Below are 19,688 nucleotides of genomic sequence, written 5' to 3'. Positions count from 1 at the left end.
CACAATTAATTATTAGATAAATCAGAAGATACTTGCAAAGACATGGATTGCAGTACTTTAGACTTTATCGACAATGGTAAAATTAAGTGAAACCTCAGACTGAGTCTTGAGATGATTTCCTAAATGAATTTTATAGAATTCAAAAACTAATGAACAATGTATTTCTAAGGATACACGGCATTCTTATCCACTTAGTCATTCAACAGGAAGGATTTCATCAAACAGTATTTTATGACAAGAATCTGGACCACTCAATTTCGCCAAAAGGCTATATGACAGTGTTTTTTTTTTACCTTTTACGCCATTTGTGCACTGTGAATGCTAAAGGCAAATTTGTACACAAAAGTGACTGGAAGGAATCAGATGATGTAGAAATGAAAAAGTATTGGACAGATCATTCTAACTGACGTGTACTAATTTAAAAAATATTTTACAATAAAGTCATGATGTCAAGGGTTTTAAAAATTTCTTCAAGCATCACTGTTGAGTGCAAGAAAAGCCAGAAGTAATGATAACCTAGAAGCTCTCAGAGAACTGCTGGGAAGTGTCTGACGACCCATAAGCGGCTGGCTGCATTCAGAGGACGTTGCCCATTTCCAGTATATATACCTTCAAAACCAGGAAAATAGAGTGAAAATTTTATTTTTTTCTACATTTAAATGCTTTTTAAAAATTTCTAATGAAACTGTTACACACTATTCTTTCATTCCTACTTCTCTAAGTTATTTATAAAATGACTTAAATATATATATACACACACATATATTAAAGTGCTACTGGTCTCAGATGGTAAATGGTGACCCTGATATACTAAAGATTAGGATGGGATTATGGCTTCTAAAATTTATATTTAAAAATATATACATATAAAGTATTAAAATAAAAGCATTCTAAATACCATAACTAGGAATTATCCTTAATAATCCTTAAAAATAAAACTGAGTTAGAAAAACTTAGGAACAAAATAACTATTTCTGTTGTCAAAGCCTACAGCTCATATGTGGGTCAATGCAGATGTTTATATCAGAAAGATTTTGATTCAAAGATGCTAACTCCAAATAATTGTACTATCTGAATTAACTGGCTCCAAGACTGTTTATTTCTAGTTAATCCATTAATATGCAAGAAATAAATAAAACAACTGGCAAAAACTAAAGGTACTGAATTTCTCTTACACTATGATCTGATTTACATTAAGGATTTTAAAAAAGCTAATTTGCACAACTCCTCCAAACACATTCTGTACAGTTGTGTCAGGAGGCTGCTAACCAACAACACAGAAACCACACAGGCTGCAACTGTAAGAAAATCGTAAAGTAGCCCGTTTGGCGACTCCTGCCAACTGACCTAAATTTAATAGAGGAAGGAGCGGAGAGGCTTGGCGCCTGGGGTCCGCCCCGGAAGAGCGCTCGGCCAGCAAAGGCTCAATCCACCGCCCTCTGAAAACGGACCGCACCGGAATATCGAGTGCCAGGTCTGCTGCTGTCACATTTTATGTGTTTTCTTTCTCCTTCTTATATTGCTCGTCTTTTCTAAATTCATTTCTCAAAATGAATAACATTTTCCCTTTTCTCTGTAAAAGTTGTTTCTTCTTCACCCTTTCTTCACTGCTTAAACACACACCGGCACCTGATGCAGCCGCAAGGGACCTGCTCCGCAGTCCGCCAAGGGCGTGCACTCTAGTCTAAACGTGCGGGCAGACAGCAGACCGGTATTCGAAGACCGGCACGGAAAGGAAGGTTCCCTGTATACTGGAGAACTACTGCCGCATTCCATTTCACTGAAACTGGATGCATCCTATTCATACGTTTGCTACATTAGTGATTCACTGGAAACAGGATTACATTTCACTGAATAAAATGGGTGTAACTCAAATGTAAACCAAAGTGATTCAATAATTACAATCAGTTGCCTTATTCTTATCTACAAGACAAACACAAACTGCAGACTAGCATTGTGCTTCACAGCTTTCTGAGTCTACTCTTACGTATGAAAACATACAAGAATATTCAAGGGAACATTTTTAAAATGGTAAGTAAATCAAATTTCTTTTTTTTCTTTCTTTAAGATGTTTACTATAATGAGGAAAAAGCTTCTGAACAGTTGGAGAGATCATGATCAAATACAGTGTGTCAAGTAAACCACACTTCAGCAGTCTACTTTACAGAATAATAAAATTCAAGAAATTCACAATTCTAGAGAAATGACTATACGTTAAAAAAAAAAAAAAGAACCTGTATAGTATTTATGAGTAGGATGTTAAAGTTACTTTGCTAGACTTTACTTCTGAAATCATACAGGTTGAGTATTAAATTCTGGGTGATTCTGTTACATCTATGTTTAAGATTATTTACTTTTTTTTTTTAATTCAAAAAGCAGTTTCAACTTCTTATTCTCAACAACCAGTCCTGAAAACAAGTCAATTTACACAAAACAATAATATCCTATTAGAGATACTTGTTTTATAGTGACAAAAAGAGAAGCTGCTTCTAAATTTTGTAACTGAAAAGGCCAAAGAGCTAGCCCACCTCAGGGTATACAAACAACGCAGTCTTTGCAAAAGCCGCGAGCTATTCTCTTAAAGTAAGTCTAATATAAAAGTAGCAAATAACAAATTTGAACACTTGGGTTAAGGTAACAAGAAACTTCACCCTTTAAAATGCAATGTTAGAGCACCCTCTGCTGACTAATCAAATCAAACCAGTCTAAAAAGAGGCCCTTGTATTTGAGCTTCATCAGCACTTTCTACTTCCATGTAATTTTTTAAAGTTAAAGAGACAAAGGACTGTAGAGGAAAAAGTACTTACCAGATAAAGCCTCCTTGAAATCCCTCCATAAATCAACAATATGCCAAGTATTCATTAGGTGTATACCACAATTATTACTTTCCTATTCTAATAAAGGCAAATTAGCATAAGCAATTAGAACATACAGAATGGAAGAAAACAACACATGACAGTCAGAGCATCAGCAGGTGTGGTGGAGAGAGCTCTGAAACGAGACTTTCAAAATGTGGCTCTATTTTATTTATCCAAGCCTCAGTTTTCTCAGTAAAAAGAGACTTAGACTCATTCATTCACTGAACATCACTTAAGCACCTCTTGCTTGCTGCTGTTTAGCAGGCAAAGCCCCTGATCAAGTATCTCACAGATAGTCAAACAATCATAGTAACACTAAGCGCAGGAGGAGCTACAGAGGGAAAAGGAGGATCAGCTTATGCTCCTTCTCCCTTCTTTTATGAACTGTCTGAGGTGTTTTCTCTTCTCACTTGAATTTATTTAAAACTTGAAATAAATGCTTGTATTCTTAAGACACTTGTACAGTCTCCAAAGTGCAAGTGCTACAGCACTTCAGCGGCAGCTGCTTCCCTTCGAGGATGACCCTATCCTATGAAGCCCACTGCTGAGATGACAGATAGAGTTAAAAGCCTATTTCCAGGAACACAATTATTTTAACATATGAGAAAATTGTTACTACTGTGAGTAAAGAACAGATAAACATTCATACCTATGATAAAGTGTAATTTATAAATTAGGCACAGTAAGAAATGAAGAGTAACTAATAAAATAGAATAGTTATAACAATATACTATAATAAAAATTATGTGAATATGGCCTCTCTCAAAATATCTGATGTACTGTCTTCATCTTTCTTCTTGTGATGACATAAGATGATAAGATGCCTACGTGATGAGAGGAAATGGGGTGAATGACGTAGCCACTGAGACATGGCATTAAGCTACCAGGGACCTTCTGACGATACATCAGAAGGAGAATCGTCAGCTCCTGGACCACGGCTGACCATGGTAACTGACACCACAGAAGCGAAACCACGGAAAGCAGACTGTGATAAGGGGGTGCCTGCTGCACTTACAAGACAGATTGTATCGGCACACCTGAGCTTATGGCAAGACGTGACTACGCAAGTGGCATCGTCCATAGAACTTAACCCCCAAAACCTAAAAAGATGACATGCGGACACAATTACTTTCACATATGCTCTCCAAATAATTTTTAGGGAGAATACTTGTATTCTTTAAGAAAAGACTATCAGGAGAGATAAATACTGACAAAGTAGGAATATAATATGTTAACTCAAAGTGTTTACTCCTTAGTGACAGGGAGAAATGGGTTCAAACATTTGTTGATAATCATAAAATACAAATACAGAATATAAATCATATGAAATTCAAAAATAAACACCACAGGATAGATTAAAACAGTAGTTCAAGGATGGTGACTCAGCAATTATTTACTATAAAATATGAAGGCTAAATTGAAGTTTCCCATCTTTCCCAGAGTTTCTCTATGGAGGGTGGTTTTCGTGCCCCTCATCCCAGGACATCTGCGACCTTTTTTATTATTGCAACTGGAGGGAACGCAACTGGCACAGCCGGGTAGAGCCAGGGCTGCTAACTCAAAACCCCACAGTGTGCAGGGCAGCCTTCCCACGACACAGAATCATCCAGGGCAAAGGTCACCGGGGCCCGTGTTGAGAAACCCTGCTGCACCAGGATGCAACTGGGAAGTCCCAGCGTCAGTTGCACAGATTGTTACAATAACCTATACCTGATACACATAAAGCGATACAATTTTAATATCCAAGTGCAGGACAGACAGAGCTCCTGAGAACATAGATACACCCCCCTGCTACTCACCCACAACCACTCCCCTCCTTCCTCTCCCCCTCCTCCCCTCCTCCTTACTCCTCTTACACTTCTTTTAAGCCACCTTCCCATTCCAAAACTTCCACTTCTTCTGGGAAATAAACAGAAATGAAAAACATGTACTTATTTGTGCTGCTTGAGGTGTACAACTACTCAAGAGTCATAATGAGTCTGATACGTGACCCTGAAGCTCAGTATTCTGTTTTTATTAAAAAATGAAGGCTATAAAAAAAGAACTTTATCATCCCTTCCCAGAACCATCTCAAAAGATTAGAAATCTGCCTATAATTCAATACAGAATATCATCTTGTATATTTCTAAACCAGTATGAAAAATCTACTGACTCTTGGGAATCTACCAGCAGAGTCCCAAGAGTTCATTCCTGGTTTCTAAGTGATCCTTGAATTTAAGTCAGCTGCCCTTATTAAACACCACTGGCTTCCTTTTGTTTAATTCTCTTTTAAAATTCTTCATTTAAATACTCCCAGATTCAGAGAGGAAGTCCACTTTTCACCTATTTATATTTTGCATATTTCATTTAAACCTTGACTCCGTCTGCATCTTTTTCATTCAACACTCACATGGCAGCATTTCAACACCTACATCCCAGCACACCCTGAACCATTTTTTAATATTATTCTCTCTGTATTTTCTCCACTTTCATTAAGTATTTTTGTAAGCACAATGAACAATACTCCCAGTAAAAGAGGAAGTAAAAAAACACACCATCTTACACTGAGAGGCCCAGATTTGGGATTTATCTTCAATATGTTTCTTAAAAATGATATACTATTAAAATTATTTTTCACATAAAAAGGAAAGCAATGTATTTTAAATACAAAACTAAGGCTAGGTAAGATGCACTTATGGCACAATGATCAATTAAACATGGCTATCAGTTTAAAAGATGCCACTTTGGGTAACCATGTGCATATAAAGATACACCATAAAGACTTTAGAGATAAAACAAAATTGAATAGTGTCAGAGTGACTTATTCATAAGGGAGTTTTAAACACATCTATAAAAAAAAAGTGTGTGTGTGTGTGATTGTTATATAATATATATATATATTCTCATTATCCCACATAAAAATCTATTGCTGAAAATACACAAATCTATCCAGTCTCCTATTGTATCTATAAAGAAGGCAGAAATATCTTCAATAAAATATTTTAACAATGGTTCAAAATTCACTGTATTTTATGAGGTTAACTAGTGATTTGTTTCTCTAAAGAATTTTTTAAAAATTGCTTCAGGGCACCACGTCTTCTTAAAGCTAGTATGTACTCAACGCTTAATAATGCGGAAAGAGTCACTCACCATTTCAGAGGCGTGCCTTCATATTCAAACCATATCTCACCGATGTCTTCTGGTCTCATAACCTTCTGAAAGTGCTTTTTCACTTTGTCAGTTACCAACGTCAAGTAACTTACTCTTGGCAAAAGCAACTGAAATGAAATTGTAAAACCAAATTTATTTACTATTTTTTCAAAAAAATATACTAAGTAGGCTTTTGAATTTTGAGGAAAAATAGCCATGACCTTTGCACTACTTAAAGTATTCCTCACAAAGTTAACTACTTTTTATATAGCAAATCAAAGTCTAAAAGTTAAGACATTTTAAAATTTCTCATGAGGTCATTAAGTACAATTCATAGCATAAGTGCCTTGAATAAGCAACACAAACCTATGTACAATCTTTCCATACTTCTCTCCAAATAAACATAGAATGTAAACAGCCGTCATACATAATGTGATCAGATACTACTATTTAGGATACTTACTACTTCTATCAAGGTTAACTTAAAAATTAGTATGGCTCACCTGAGTTAATTAAACTATTCTAAGAAGATAATCAACTCAGTCCTAATGTACCTTGACATATCAATCAGGCTTTCTCATTGGTCCACTGTGTTTGATAATCTATTGAATATTAATTAGTGGCAATGAAGAACACACAAAGACATAATCTGTCCTCTTCTATATGAAGCTAAAATAGAGTAGAAGTAAAAAAAAAAGTTGTTTTTCATAAAAATACTACATGGCAGCAGCAGAAAGAAAGGCCTTTAAAGGTCAACAGAAATTTTCATCTGATGAACTGCCATCAATAGAAGGGCAAACAGTACTTGAGGAACATTCTAGCAGTTGTACCTAAAAGACTCAAAGAAGCTAAGATTATATATAGGCAGGAAATCCATTAAGGAGATATCACATAAGGAGATGGGGATGAAGGGATGGAAAAGTGGTAAGATTTGGACATCAGTCAGAACAGATTTTGCTAATTACTAATCAAGAAACTGAAGGAAAGAGACAAAGATGCCTGACTTTTGAGCTACACATTAAGTCTTTAAAGAGCAATAAAGCACAAGCTTAAGGTATGATGCTGGTAGCCTGGTGATCCTGCCACTGTCAATCAGATCTCAATTCTGTCCTTATGGAGGCTGGGCTGCTTGGACTTGGGAGAGAGAAAATTCTGGGGGGAATTTTGGGCCAGCGGTGTCCACCCCCAGGAAGATATCCAGAAAGAAAACATAAGAGAGCATTTTAGAAAATTGGTTAGGGTTTATACAAAGAGCCTACAAATACATAAAAGGAGGAAATGAGCAAAAATTCATGTTTTTTCCTCCTTTGCAGTAGACACTCTAGCCATTTCCTGCTTTCCTAAGCTTCTGTCTGCTTTTGCTGAGAAAAGTGCTCTGTTACTCTCTCTCAGTTGCTTTTGTGAGTCTCTCTCTGCATTATTTTTCTTGCTGCTTATTCAAGGTTATGCCTTTTGCTCGTAAATCACCAAGAACAACCACTAGGCTGGTGAACACATACAGTGAGAAATATTCTGGTTAAAGGAATTGATGTTTAATCACTGAACACCAAGAAAACAGGCCCCAGCTGGTAAGAGAACTAAGAGGTCCTAGGGGATATATAGGGAGTGGGGTGTGGGAGGTAGTTGGCATGCCCCGCTACGGAATAGGGGGTACTAATAACACTAGGAGCGAGCTGTTGGCTAGGACCTTGACTTCAACAGAATGAAGCCCCTCTTTTGTAAAGAAACAACTAGAATATGGATTAGGGAAGAAAAGAAAAAGGAAACTAAGATGGACTATACATAAGGGAAAGCACAATGTTTTATAGAAAGTATTATCACCTACATTTTATTTAAGTACAGCTTAAGTAACATGCCAAAATCACATTCTATTAAATAAATGGCAAAGAAAAGGTTCATTAGGTTCAGAAATGACAGAATCAAATACAGATGTAACATGGGAAGTCTCCAAAAAATTAAAAGAGCATGATAGTCATTTACAATAAATAAATAAACGTAACCTGTCAGTCTAATAAGTTCTGTATTAGTTAAGTCCAGAACTTTAATTTAAAATGTCTGTTGGGCGATCCATAGTTAGTAATCTGGTCTCTAGAGAATGCTGTTAACCAATGGCGATTGTAACAAGGAAGACACTTTAGGACTAAGGAGGTATGGGTATAGGTTCCTGATTCCGGAGAGGGTTGTACTACATGCCTAGGGTTCAATTAAGGTTGCTGAAAAATTCACAAATGATTCTGACAAAACAAAAACTTCTTTACAGTAAGGAATGAGGGACTTTAGAATGTAAGTCCCATTAAGACAGGGATTTTTGTCTGTTTTGTTTGACTATATTCCAAATGACCAAAACAGGGCCTGCTTTAAAGTATGCACGCAATAAACATTTGCTGAATGAATCAGAGATGCCACAGATGGGACAAAGGTTAGTAACCAGACAAAACAAATTTCCTCCTACAGTTAGTCCCAACTTTTTGCTATTTTTAATCCGACTAGAAACATCTAGAAAACAATCTACACTCAAGTTCTCACAAGTCTTTTCATATTTAAACAGATTAATATATAAAGAAGGAAAAGTACTATCTTCTTCACCTGGATTCTTTTTTTTTTAACTTCAGGAAGTGTGTCAAACATCACCTTCTGATTTAAAAGTAAACAAGCAAGTTAGGTATTTCTCAGTTTTTGCCACTTTGACCAACTAGCCACACATACTCTTTTGGTTAGATACTATTAGAAAGCCATCCAAAGTAAAAACTTAAAATTAAAATAGCAAAAACTAGTTTGGAAACAAAACATAAATGACATCCTGACCATTATAGCAGGAGAAGAGAAAAATATATCCAACAAATGAAATTCTTCTAAAAAAAAATTATGACCATGTTTTGTTTTTTACTATGGTTTCTAAGGCAGAAAAGTGTCGAGATTGCCAAGATTAAAATGATTCAAGTGTATATGATCAATTATGATAAAGAGTACTAGTAACAAAAGATTGCCCTATTTCTCTTAAATGATTATTTCCAGTGAGAAAATCCAGAGACAATTTTAAACAAAACCTCAACATAAGTGTGAGAGACTTCCGTGCACCAAATATCCACCCCTTGCACAACCTACACCAGACACTGAGGGTGAACAGAGAAAAGTGAAGCAGTTCCTATCCTAAACAAGTTGGTGAAGGGGCTCCTGGGGTAGCTTCCTCCACTGGCTGCCTTCCCTAGCTGGAGCCGGCTGAGGGGCAGGGCGGCCCCTCAGAGAGACGGGGAGAGAGCAGAGGGCAGGCTTCTTTAAGGTGAAGCAAGAAATGGTCAAGGACCACAAATGCACTTCCACTCTTACCCAGATCCTCCTGGGCAAACAATATTACGTGTACCTGAGACACAAAAAGAGCAAACTAAAATAATGACAACTGCGAATGCTGTTACCTCTTGGGGGCTGTTCAGTACGCAGGCAAGATGCTTTTGGCTCTGATTGACAGAGTCATGGATCGGAATTATATATGCACACAGAAAAGGAGAGTCAGAATTAAATCAGGTCAAAAGCAGAAGATAATTTCATCCTTTTTTATTTCAACAGATAACATACTAATTCAAACCTACAAGTCTACATACAGCAATCTGTTACTAAATACTGTTTCATATAATGCATATTAGCTCATCAAAATGTGAAAACATACATTCATATGTTCACTGAGCTATAAAAAAGAATTTGTTATACAGCTGTTGGAACGACCTAAATACAAAACAATCAATCTGAACCTATTATTTTCAAAATAACTTCCTGTTAGAAAACAGCACATAACTTACGATTCTGTTATCACATATTACACATGCATAAGGAAATAGTCAAGAAGGTCCCACATCAATGTATCAACAGTGTTTTTTTTTCCTCTGTATGGTAGGATTAGTAAAAAGAAAGTTCTGCATCTTCTAATTTTTACTGATGTGTATTTTCTAATTTTTTTTCTGTAAATAGCATTTATTAATTGTATGTAAAATGTTGGATAACAGCCTCCATTTTTTTTTTACAGGTTTTTTTACAGAAATGGACAAAGTTAGATATCGCATTTGCCACCATCCACAGACTTACATAATATGGCTCCGCCTCCCGTTCGGTTACCTCATCTTGACAGAGGGTAAAGCAAGTTGGAATTCGTCCAAACCACACATCTCGAAGCACATCTTTGTCATCTGTCATTCTTCCAATGGTTGAAGCAGGGCATACAGGCTAAATTCTTCTTTCAACCAAAGCCAAACTGAAAATAAGAAGGAAGAGCATTAGTCAGATCTTTGCAAGGGTCAACGAACCCGCTCTGGAACAAAAAAGATTAGAGGAAAAAAATGAATGCCATAAACATCATTCCCTTTGAAAAACTGTGCGATAGGCACTCTTCAGAATGAATGCAAACATCAGTAAGACAGTTTCTTAATGCAGAGCTATTACTGAAAGGAAACACAGAAGCAACCAATTCAAAATTACATATGCTGACATACACAACTAAGGAACCACAGCCCAAGGGAAACTATACTTGCAGCGCTCAAGCCCCTAAAAAGTGCGCTGCTTATCTGACGAGAACCCTTCACCGGCGCTCTAGGTGCCCTTATAGTCCAATTCCAAAATATTACCCCCCACAACTATCCCTGACATCTAACATACTCAGCCCCTCCTATTACACACAGTTCTGACTCTTCCTGCAAAAAAACACCTCTCCCTTCCCCTCAGGGGAAAATCTTTGTATAATCCTATTTCCATTCTAAACTTCATGCTTTGAAATTTGATTCCACCAACGTTTCTAGTCCTATTTACTATACTTGCTTTTATAAATCCTCTAGCAAAACTGTCCCCTGAAATATCTTGCTGTCTGTTCTACTTTCCTCCTGACTAGTAGGCTCTTCTCTCACCTGTTCAAATCCTAAACACTCTGCAAACCCCGCTCACAACCCCCCACCCCAGTTAAAAAGGAAATGCTTTTACTCGGAACTTGGACTATTTCCTACACCACAAAGATAGCACCAAATCTGCAAACTGAAATACCCCGGGTATGCAAGAAGGACATGGCTTTGACTTCTGTAATAGCCAAGTGTCTTCCAGAGCAAAAATCCAACAACTGGGTAACACCACAACCTTTCATAGGCTAGCTGATTCATAATTAATCACAGTGTAGCCTTTGGAAGTATTTTAAATAACCATATTAGTTTAGTCAAACATCAATTATTAACAATTATTGAAGGACTTCTTTTCTCTTTTCTCTTCCACTGACCAAAGCCAAATGCAAGATTGTCATAAATTAATTAGTCAAAGAGAGGAAAAACACCAGTAGAGGTCTGAATTTTCTATCCTTATACTTGAATGCACCTGGAGGTCAACAGAATGCACCTTTATCTACAGGTAAGTCATAGAAGAAAAGAGGTGAACAACTCCATCAACCAGAACAAGAACGCTCAGTAACAGCCAGACTAGGATAAAAATTCTGGGCACAGTCCTCTTTTCAGCATACATGTCTTAGCTTTAATTAAAATCTATCCACAAAAGTCACCATTTTAAGCAAATGATACATGCACTCAAACTTCATTTGATTTCACCTTGATAGGCATCAAATTCAAACAACATACTGAATTTCTTCTCAGTGCAGGAAATTCCCAAATTTACAAATCACAAAAAATTAACTCACTGAAAATAGGTCAGCCCTCATTGCCTTCTGATCACAGTAACAGCTATTCTTTATGAATAAACTTACTAGTGGCAGGAAATAACGAAATCCAAGGTATGACGAATAAGTAAATCTAAAATTGAATCTGATATAAAGGTGGTTAGCAGTGACTTCTGCAACCCTGTTACATCCAAGTAGCTGACAGCTACAACTGAGATTATTCTGTGCTCAGAGAGAAAGAGCTTTTGAGACAAAGAGCTATTATTTCCTAAGAGATTTTAAGAACATTTAAATACAGTTTTAAAGTTGAAAATCATTATCAACATTGTTATACTGGATGATTTTTCTTCCTCAGAAAAAATAAGTAGAAAATGTAATTCAGGAGAAAATTTAAAATTAAATCAAAAATGAAATTCAACCTACTGAATGAGAGAATGTATTTATAAATGACATACCTGATAAGGGGTAAATATACAAAATACATAAAGACCTCATATAACTCAACAACAAAAACACAAACAACCTGATTAAAAAGGACCCGAATAGAAATTTTCCAAAGAAGACATACAGATGACCAACATGATGATCATCAAGGAGATGAATATAAAAACAATATCGAGGTATGACCTCACACCGACTGGAATGGCTAGTATCAAAAAGACAAGAATGACAAGCGTTGCCAACAGTTGATGGGCACGTAAACTGGTGCAGCCACTGAAACTGTAAGGAGGGTCATCAAAAACTAAAAATAGAAATAACGTACAACCCAGTAACTCCACCTCTAGGAATTTACCTGAAGAAAACAAAATCTATGATTTGAAAAGATATATGCACCCTTGTGCTTACTGCCACATTATTCATAGCGGCCAAGACACGGAAGCAACCTAAGTGTCGTGGTGCATATACACAATGGAATATTTCTCAACCATAAAAAAGAACAAAATCTTGCCATTTGTAGCAATGTAGATGAACCTAGAGGGTGTTAGGCTAAGTGAAGTAAGTCAAAAGAGAAAGACAAATACCATATGATTTCACTTACATGTAGAATTTAAAAAACAAATGAAGGACCAAAAACCCAGAATAGACTCACAAATACAGGGAACAAACTGGTCGGGTGTGGGGCGGGGGAGGGGGGAAGATGACCACAAAGAGGTACAAACCCCCAATCATAAGCACGTAAGTCACGGTAATGGAAACTATGGCACAGGGAATAGAGCCAATAATATTGTGATAACTTTGTACGGGGACTATCACAGTGAGCATTGTGGGACGTATGTAAGTGTCAAATCACTTTGTACACCTGAAACTAACATAATAATGTATGATGCTTCAGTAAAAATTAATTAAAAAATTAAAGTGGGTATGGCCGCCTAAGGAAAGGCATCTCCGCAGGTCTCTCTTCTCTCTAGCCACCATCCTCTCAAGAAGGCATGACGATCCGACTGGTCAGATTCCAGACACTCTTTGAGTCTTGTTTATTAATAGGCAAGGGTCACCATAAGCCAAAATATCTCGATGTGGGGGTGGCTCCCTACTCGCCCTTCCACGCTGCCAAATGAAAACAGCTGGTCATCCTGCTCTTTGTTTCCATGGCATTTTCTTCTGCTTCTCCCCATGTGTCGGGCACATTAAAAGGAAGGCCGATGCCTCCCTCTTCTCTTTGCTTCTGCAAGACTTCACTCAACAGTGATGCAAGAATGAAGTTAGCACTTACTGGTTTTGCACCTAAAATCCCATTGCAAAACTTTGGTAAACTGGCCTGGATCATTTGAACCTTACCAAACTCCTGAGGTAGGATATTAGGGACAGAACCAGTGGAAGATAAATTGGTACCTTACTTCCATCTACCATTGTTTCTTAGGTATAAATTTCTTGTAGAGAAATTGGGGATCAACAGAGGTGAGGCTTAGAACCTCACCCCCCCTGTTCTGAGAGAAATCTTCTGCATCTGTGGATGTTTTATTGCCCTTGTCTAGCTTGGATTAATACTTAGCCTACAGGCACACACCTGATCATCTACATTTGCTTTCTTACAGCACTAAACTATGTTTTCTACCTTTATCTTGCATTTACCTACCACTTCAGCATTTTATTAAAAATAATAAGAATAATAAGGGAGAAATGTGGGATTCACATATAAATCAAGTATAAAACTCAAACGAAAAAAAAAATTTCTTGTAGGACCTCAAGAAACATATACAAAAGAAATGATAGAAATTTCACAAAACAAATAGAAACTGCAAAACAGATTTATGAGAACTGCAAACAAGGCTACTTACTGCCTCAGAATACACACCCAGCTTACAGGCTCATAAAATGTTACTTTCAATATTAATAAATGTTCATCTACAATGAATTATATATGAAAGCATGTCTCTAGTGAATACACTAAACGAAAAATGTACAAGAAAAACTGGCTGATACATGGATGAGTATTCAATCATCTTTTTTAAAACAGAGGCAGAAAAACAAAATTTTACTGGAGAGGCACTACAGTGTGGAGGTTCAAAACGCAGAATACGCAGCCAGACTGCTAGATTCAAACCCTCGCTCTACCACTCACTGGGGGGCCTCAAGTAAGTCACGTAACTTCTGTTTTCTCGTCTACAAAACAGGAATAACAGCACTAACCACATAAGACAAATGTGAAAAATTAAATCCTTACATGTACAGCACTTACAACGATGCCTATAAAATAGTACTATAAAGAGTACCTATCGTTATAACTTAAAGAACCAGGAAAAGCAAGCCTCAAAAAGTGTTTAAAAGTCATAAAGACTTCAAGAATTAAGAATAATCATAAGCATTATACACTGTAAACAGAAAATAAAAAAGTAAGGGAAAATAAGTAAAAATTATGTGCTGCGCATGGCTAACACCACTCAATATGGCGTCACCTTGATCATTTGAGATGGCGAGCACTGTGGCACGTGCTGAGGGCGTTCAAGATGATAGGACGGTGACAGTAACAGCACATGTTTTTAAACCTCAGGCATTGCCCAGAAGGTACAATCTCCAAAGCTACTGGAACCCCACACGCCACGGATCTTCACGCCCACGATCCTCTGCTCACGATGGCTCCTCAGCTGAAAGCAGCCTTTCCCACCTCCTCTTTCATCCTTCAGGACTCACTTCAAAACAGCCTCTCTTCTACGCATGAGTCCGGCGGAACCTTTGTTTCCCCCCTGGACCTTCGCCTCCCTTCCTCTGCGATGCCAGCACTCACAAGCTTGTAGGAGAGACTTGTTTGATTTCCAGTCTCATATTCTTTCCAATATACCGACTGCCGGCATCCCTTCCAACTCCAAAATGTCCATAGTTACAATTAAATGTTACTTTGCGAGAGCTTTCATAGGGGAAGAGAGAGAAGTGAAATATCAATATATCCTGGAGTGCTCAGGCAAGAACTTCAAAAGATAGGGAACTCGCAGAATACAGACAGGCAAAGGGACAACAAATATTCCAAGCAGAGCAAAATAGCATCAGCAAAGGCAGGACTGGGCAGGAGCCATATATATACCAACTTTTTGGGAAACTCTAGGTTAGGAAGAGTAGATAATGAAAGAGCTGACACTGTGACATATTTTAATGTCACATGTGATCCTAGGCAAGTCACCTTACTTCACTAAGCCTAAATTCCCTTACCTATAAAACTTATTGAAAAAAAATGTTTAATTAAAAAAATCTGTAAAATGTCTGACACGGTACTAGACATGTCATAAATGCCAAGAAGTAAAGCAATTATCATTCCTTTCATTTCAAATCTGCAAATGTAAAATAAGACTAGTTCATGAACCAAGTAAGATTGTGGGTTCTCAATTTCATCCACCAGGCCTCAAGAACCTATAAGGTTTTATAATGGGGAAATAAAAACAGTTACCCGGTAGCAGTACACAAAAAGAGATGCCGACCCAGAGATAGGAGAGCCAGTTAACAAGGTCAGCAACTAAGGCACACAGTAATGAGGGCCTGACCCAATGACAAGGGACAGGAAAGACCTCATGTGAACAGAATGAATAGAAGCTGGTGAAAACCTGGCTGACAAAGAACAGAACAGGAAAGATTAATCGCTGGCAGCAGGGAATACAGTAAGGCAGTTAAGGGATTTGGAAATCAAACTGAATGGGTTTAAACCCTGACTTCCGCTATAAAAGCTGTGTGAAACAAACCTGACATCTCTGAACCCTGTATATGTAAACTGAGGATTGTTCTCATTTCAGAGGGCACTTGGGTGTTTAGCACCTGGTAACCACTCAATAAATGGCTCATATTTAATACATGGTTTCCTCATGCATGCATGGCCCCTCAGCTTGAACACCCTTTTTCTCTTCCTTTGGCCAATTCTTAATCCTCTTTTAAGAAGTCACCTGAACATCAGCTCTTTGGGAAGCCGTCTGCTAAGCAACCTCCATTCTCACTATTTCTATGACCACATGTAATAACTATGCATTGCAGTTACTTTACGGTATCTGTTTCGTGCCCCACCCCACACTGAACTGTGAGTTCCTTGGCAGCAAACTGAGTCATATTTATTTTTGTATCCTCAATATTTGTATAATTAGCACATAGCAGACTCTGGCATTTGTGTTAAACAACTGGAAAATATATAAAATATGTAAGTCCAAAAGTTATACTATACTAGCTACTTAAGAAATTTTTCCACCTAAACTTTTTTCCAAATCAATACAATCACTTTTTAAATTTGGAATGTTTCATTATTTTAGAAAAATACTTCTCCTTCCCACCTATACACTACACTGTCATGTCACCACCATGCACCAAACTTCAAAGGCAACATTTAGGAAGCACCACGGAGGTGGTCGGTCTACTAGAAGTGAGCTTCTCAAGGGCCGGAGCCACTTCTTGGCTGCTGTGTTCTTGGCATCGAGCTCAGGGCCTAGAACAGAGCAGGCGCCCCAGCACCATTTAGCAAATAGCACAGTAAGTATGATAAAAATACAGCGCTCGGTTAACAGCGCCTTTCACGCTATAAACCGAGGAAGGCTAACCTACACTGGCAGCTATTTTGCCGACAAAATCCCCAACTACCTAGAAACTACCTTACATGTCAAATACCTATTAGCAGTAAATTTGTAAACATCGAAAAATAACAATTTCTGCTGGCTGGTCTCCCTCTAAATTCCTGAGCTCTAGCCTCAAAGCGGGCCCTGAGTACTGGCCAGCATTCTGACATTTCCGTAGTCCATGTATCCTTCCACTGTCCTGAACACCATCTCCTGCCTTCTCTCTCCTCAAATGTCCACATCTCCCTGACTCTCGGCCAATGACCTGGATCTCTATTTCCTTTTATCCCATTCCTAAGGATAAGTGGTTATCAACAAGTGTTTTAAAGAACAGCCCCAGCCCCACCCCAACCCCAGGAGGACGGTTGTAAATGTCTCCACCTTCCTCCAAATGTTGAAGGGGACCGGAGCTCAGTCCTTGAACCAGGCCTTTGCAGGTGTCTCATGGTTTTAAACATCATTTATACACCAACTAGTCCCTCATTTGTATCTTCAGGCCAGGCTTTTATTCTGAACCTGAGTTTCATATATACTACTGCATACTGACATTTCACTTGGAAATTTAGCATGTGCAAAACTGAAAATGACTTCAGATCTCACTCCCTCCTCTCCCTAGTATCCCGGGGTCTTCCCAAATTTACCAAGTGATAACTCTGTTCTTGAGTTGCTGCAGCCATGAACCTTGTAGTCATCCTCTTCACGCAGGTTGGCTCCAGCTTAGACATAAGCCCAGAATCAGACCATTTCTCACCACCTCCGCTATTACCACACTAAGCCACAAGTCACCTTGACCTTTAACCTGGGTAAATGCAACGGCCTACTAAGTGTCAATATTTCTGCCCTTGTTGCAGACAGACAACACATTGATCAGAAAGCTGCCAAGTCAGATCAGTTTAACCCTTTACCCAAAATCCTATGATCTCAGTCAAAGGAAAAACTAAAGTTCTTACAAAGTCTTACAAAGGGTCTACGTGACCCAGCCCCATTCGGACCTGATTGTCCACTTCTCCAGGCTCTGGCTGGCTCACTTCCAGCCGAGAGGGCCGGTGTGCCCTGCCTCAGGGCCTCTGCTTGATACGATGGCTCTTCCCACCGCATCCCTCCATGCGCTCTGCCGCATTGCCTTGAGGTTTCTGCTCCAGTGTCTTTCTGGGATGAAGCCACCACTGACTTTCCCTGTCGCCAGCACTCTCCCTTACTTTTCACTGCTTTACTTTTTCTCACAAACACTGTGACCACCTGACATGTATTTTAATCCATGTTTAAATGAATGTCTTTCCGCACACCCTCCAAGTAAACTTCAGGATGGCAGGAGTCCTTCTGGCTGTTCACCATTGCTCTGTTTACTTTTTGTTCATTCCCTGGTACACAAGCAGGCACTCAGGACTTGTTAAGTGAATAAAGAGAACCTACGCTTGAAGTGTGGACATCTCCTAAAAACTCATCTACACAGTACCATGCTGTTCATTTTCCCCCGATTTTAACCAGCTTGCGTCTGAGGATCACAGCACATGCTTAAATCTAGGGTAGAACTCTAAAATTCCCCTCAAGGACTACCCTCAGCCCAACATCTTTACTTTTAAATTCAACATTTAAGCAACAACTCCCTCTAAGGAAATCACAAGCAATTCGGTGCAGATCCAAGACCCGCCCTACCAAAGTCTCCGAGACCCGTCAAGTGAATTCTGGAAGGCCTGGGAAGCCCTGACTGACAGTCCCTGGGTTCTGATGCTGAGGACACGCTGGGCCTCTCCACCCCTCCGAAAAACAGAGAACCAATCTAGTCGCCCGGTGTTCCTCCAGTTTAGATATGATCGGAAAACAGTCCAAAGTATACTTCAAGTGTGTGAAAGTGCTTTGCCAAAAGAAACAGTTGTGTAAGCGTTAAATATTATTATGATGATGATACTTCATGCGTTGAGAAGATAAATTGGAGGAAACACCACTACATTCGGATAGACTCGAACAGCCTGTGAAATAATGAGGATATAAATAACCGCCCCAGGAAAAATGCAAGTCCTCAACTGCACCCTGGAGTCTGCCGGGGACCCGGGCTCCCTACGGCAGTTCGCCGCAGACGCGCGCCCCAGGGAGGCCGTCCGGCTACACCCCAGCCGGGCGCGGGCTGCGGGGCGGCGTCGGGCCAACCCCACCCCCCGGAGCCGCCTCCAGCCGCCACCGCCGCCGCCGCGGCCACCAGCCCCTCCTGCCATGGCTGCCGGGCACCTCCCGGCCCTCCTCCTCCGCGCGCTTCCTCACCCGGGACGGGCACACACACCCTGCCAGCGGCGCCGGCTCCTCCTCCGGCTGCCCGCACGAATCGCGGGTCCCGGGCTCTGCCGAGGCGGCAGCCGAGGGCGTCCGACCCACGGCCCTGCACAGGCGGGCGAGCCGGCGGCCCCGAGAGCCCGCGCAGCCGCAGACGGCACCGGCGCCGAGGGCGCGGCCGAGCCCCGCTGCACTTCCGCCCTCCGGGTGCCCGCGGACCCGACCCGCAGCGGCCCGGAGCCTTGCAAGCTCACGGCGAGTCCAGCACCGTAGGCGCCCGGAGATGACGTCTCGGGCAACGGGGCCCGCCCTCCGCGCTCGGCCCCGCCCCGCGAGGAGGCCGGAACGGCCCGGGAGCATGCGCGGCCGGAGCGGGCGCCTGAGCGCGGCGGGCAGTGCCCCCTGGCAGGTCCGGTTCCCGGCCGCCGCGCGCCTCGCTCGGTCACTGGTGTCCGGGAGGTGACAGTCCTGCCAGAGTGTCGGAAACACTAAGCCACGCTTCTCTGACGCTTGATCTCGGCATCCCGCTCCTCCAGGCTTCACAGAATCAAATTAGTAACATTAGTAAAATAATTGGTTTGGGGGATTTTTTGTATTTGCACTGGCTGAAACAAAAACCGCCGCGTCGGGGAGAATCGTCTGTTCCGGCCGCTGTCGGGCGTCTCCCCGAGCGTGGCCGTGGCCGCTGTCGGGCCCACGCTCACAGCAGGGGCTCCGCGGACTCGCCGGGAGCGGTTTGTCCGGAGGAGCGTCCGCCGAGCCCTGGGAGCC

The 19,688-nt window shown here is 40.2% G+C and overlaps 1 protein-coding gene across 3 annotated transcripts in view; it reads right to left on the bottom strand.

Moving 5' to 3' along the window:
- The window catches only part of ATG5 (autophagy related 5), a 99,414-nt gene extending 80,283 nt beyond the window's left edge, over positions 1–19,131 (bottom strand). For 2 of the 3 annotated variants that reach the window (XM_073220846.1, XM_073220848.1), the window contains exons 1-3: positions 18,909–19,131; positions 10,065–10,230; positions 5,988–6,115 (exon numbers count right to left, since the gene is read on the bottom strand). In XM_073220846.1, the coding sequence (XP_073076947.1) occupies positions 5,988–6,115; positions 10,065–10,172 (236 nt within the window). In that variant the 5' untranslated portion in view covers positions 10,173–10,230; positions 18,909–19,131. The remainder of the gene's footprint in view (positions 1–5,987; positions 6,116–10,064; positions 10,231–18,908) is intronic. The other variant, XM_073220847.1, reaches the window with a different exon arrangement.
- Between the last annotated feature and the right edge of the window lie 557 nt (positions 19,132–19,688).

Source organism: Manis javanica, chromosome 13 (genome assembly GCF_040802235.1).
Source record: "Manis javanica isolate MJ-LG chromosome 13, MJ_LKY, whole genome shotgun sequence".
In the NCBI taxonomy this organism is placed as follows: domain Eukaryota; kingdom Metazoa; phylum Chordata; class Mammalia; order Pholidota; family Manidae; genus Manis; species Manis javanica.
Note: the sequence above shows the minus strand (reverse complement) of the source record. Positions and strands in the feature narration are given on the sequence as shown.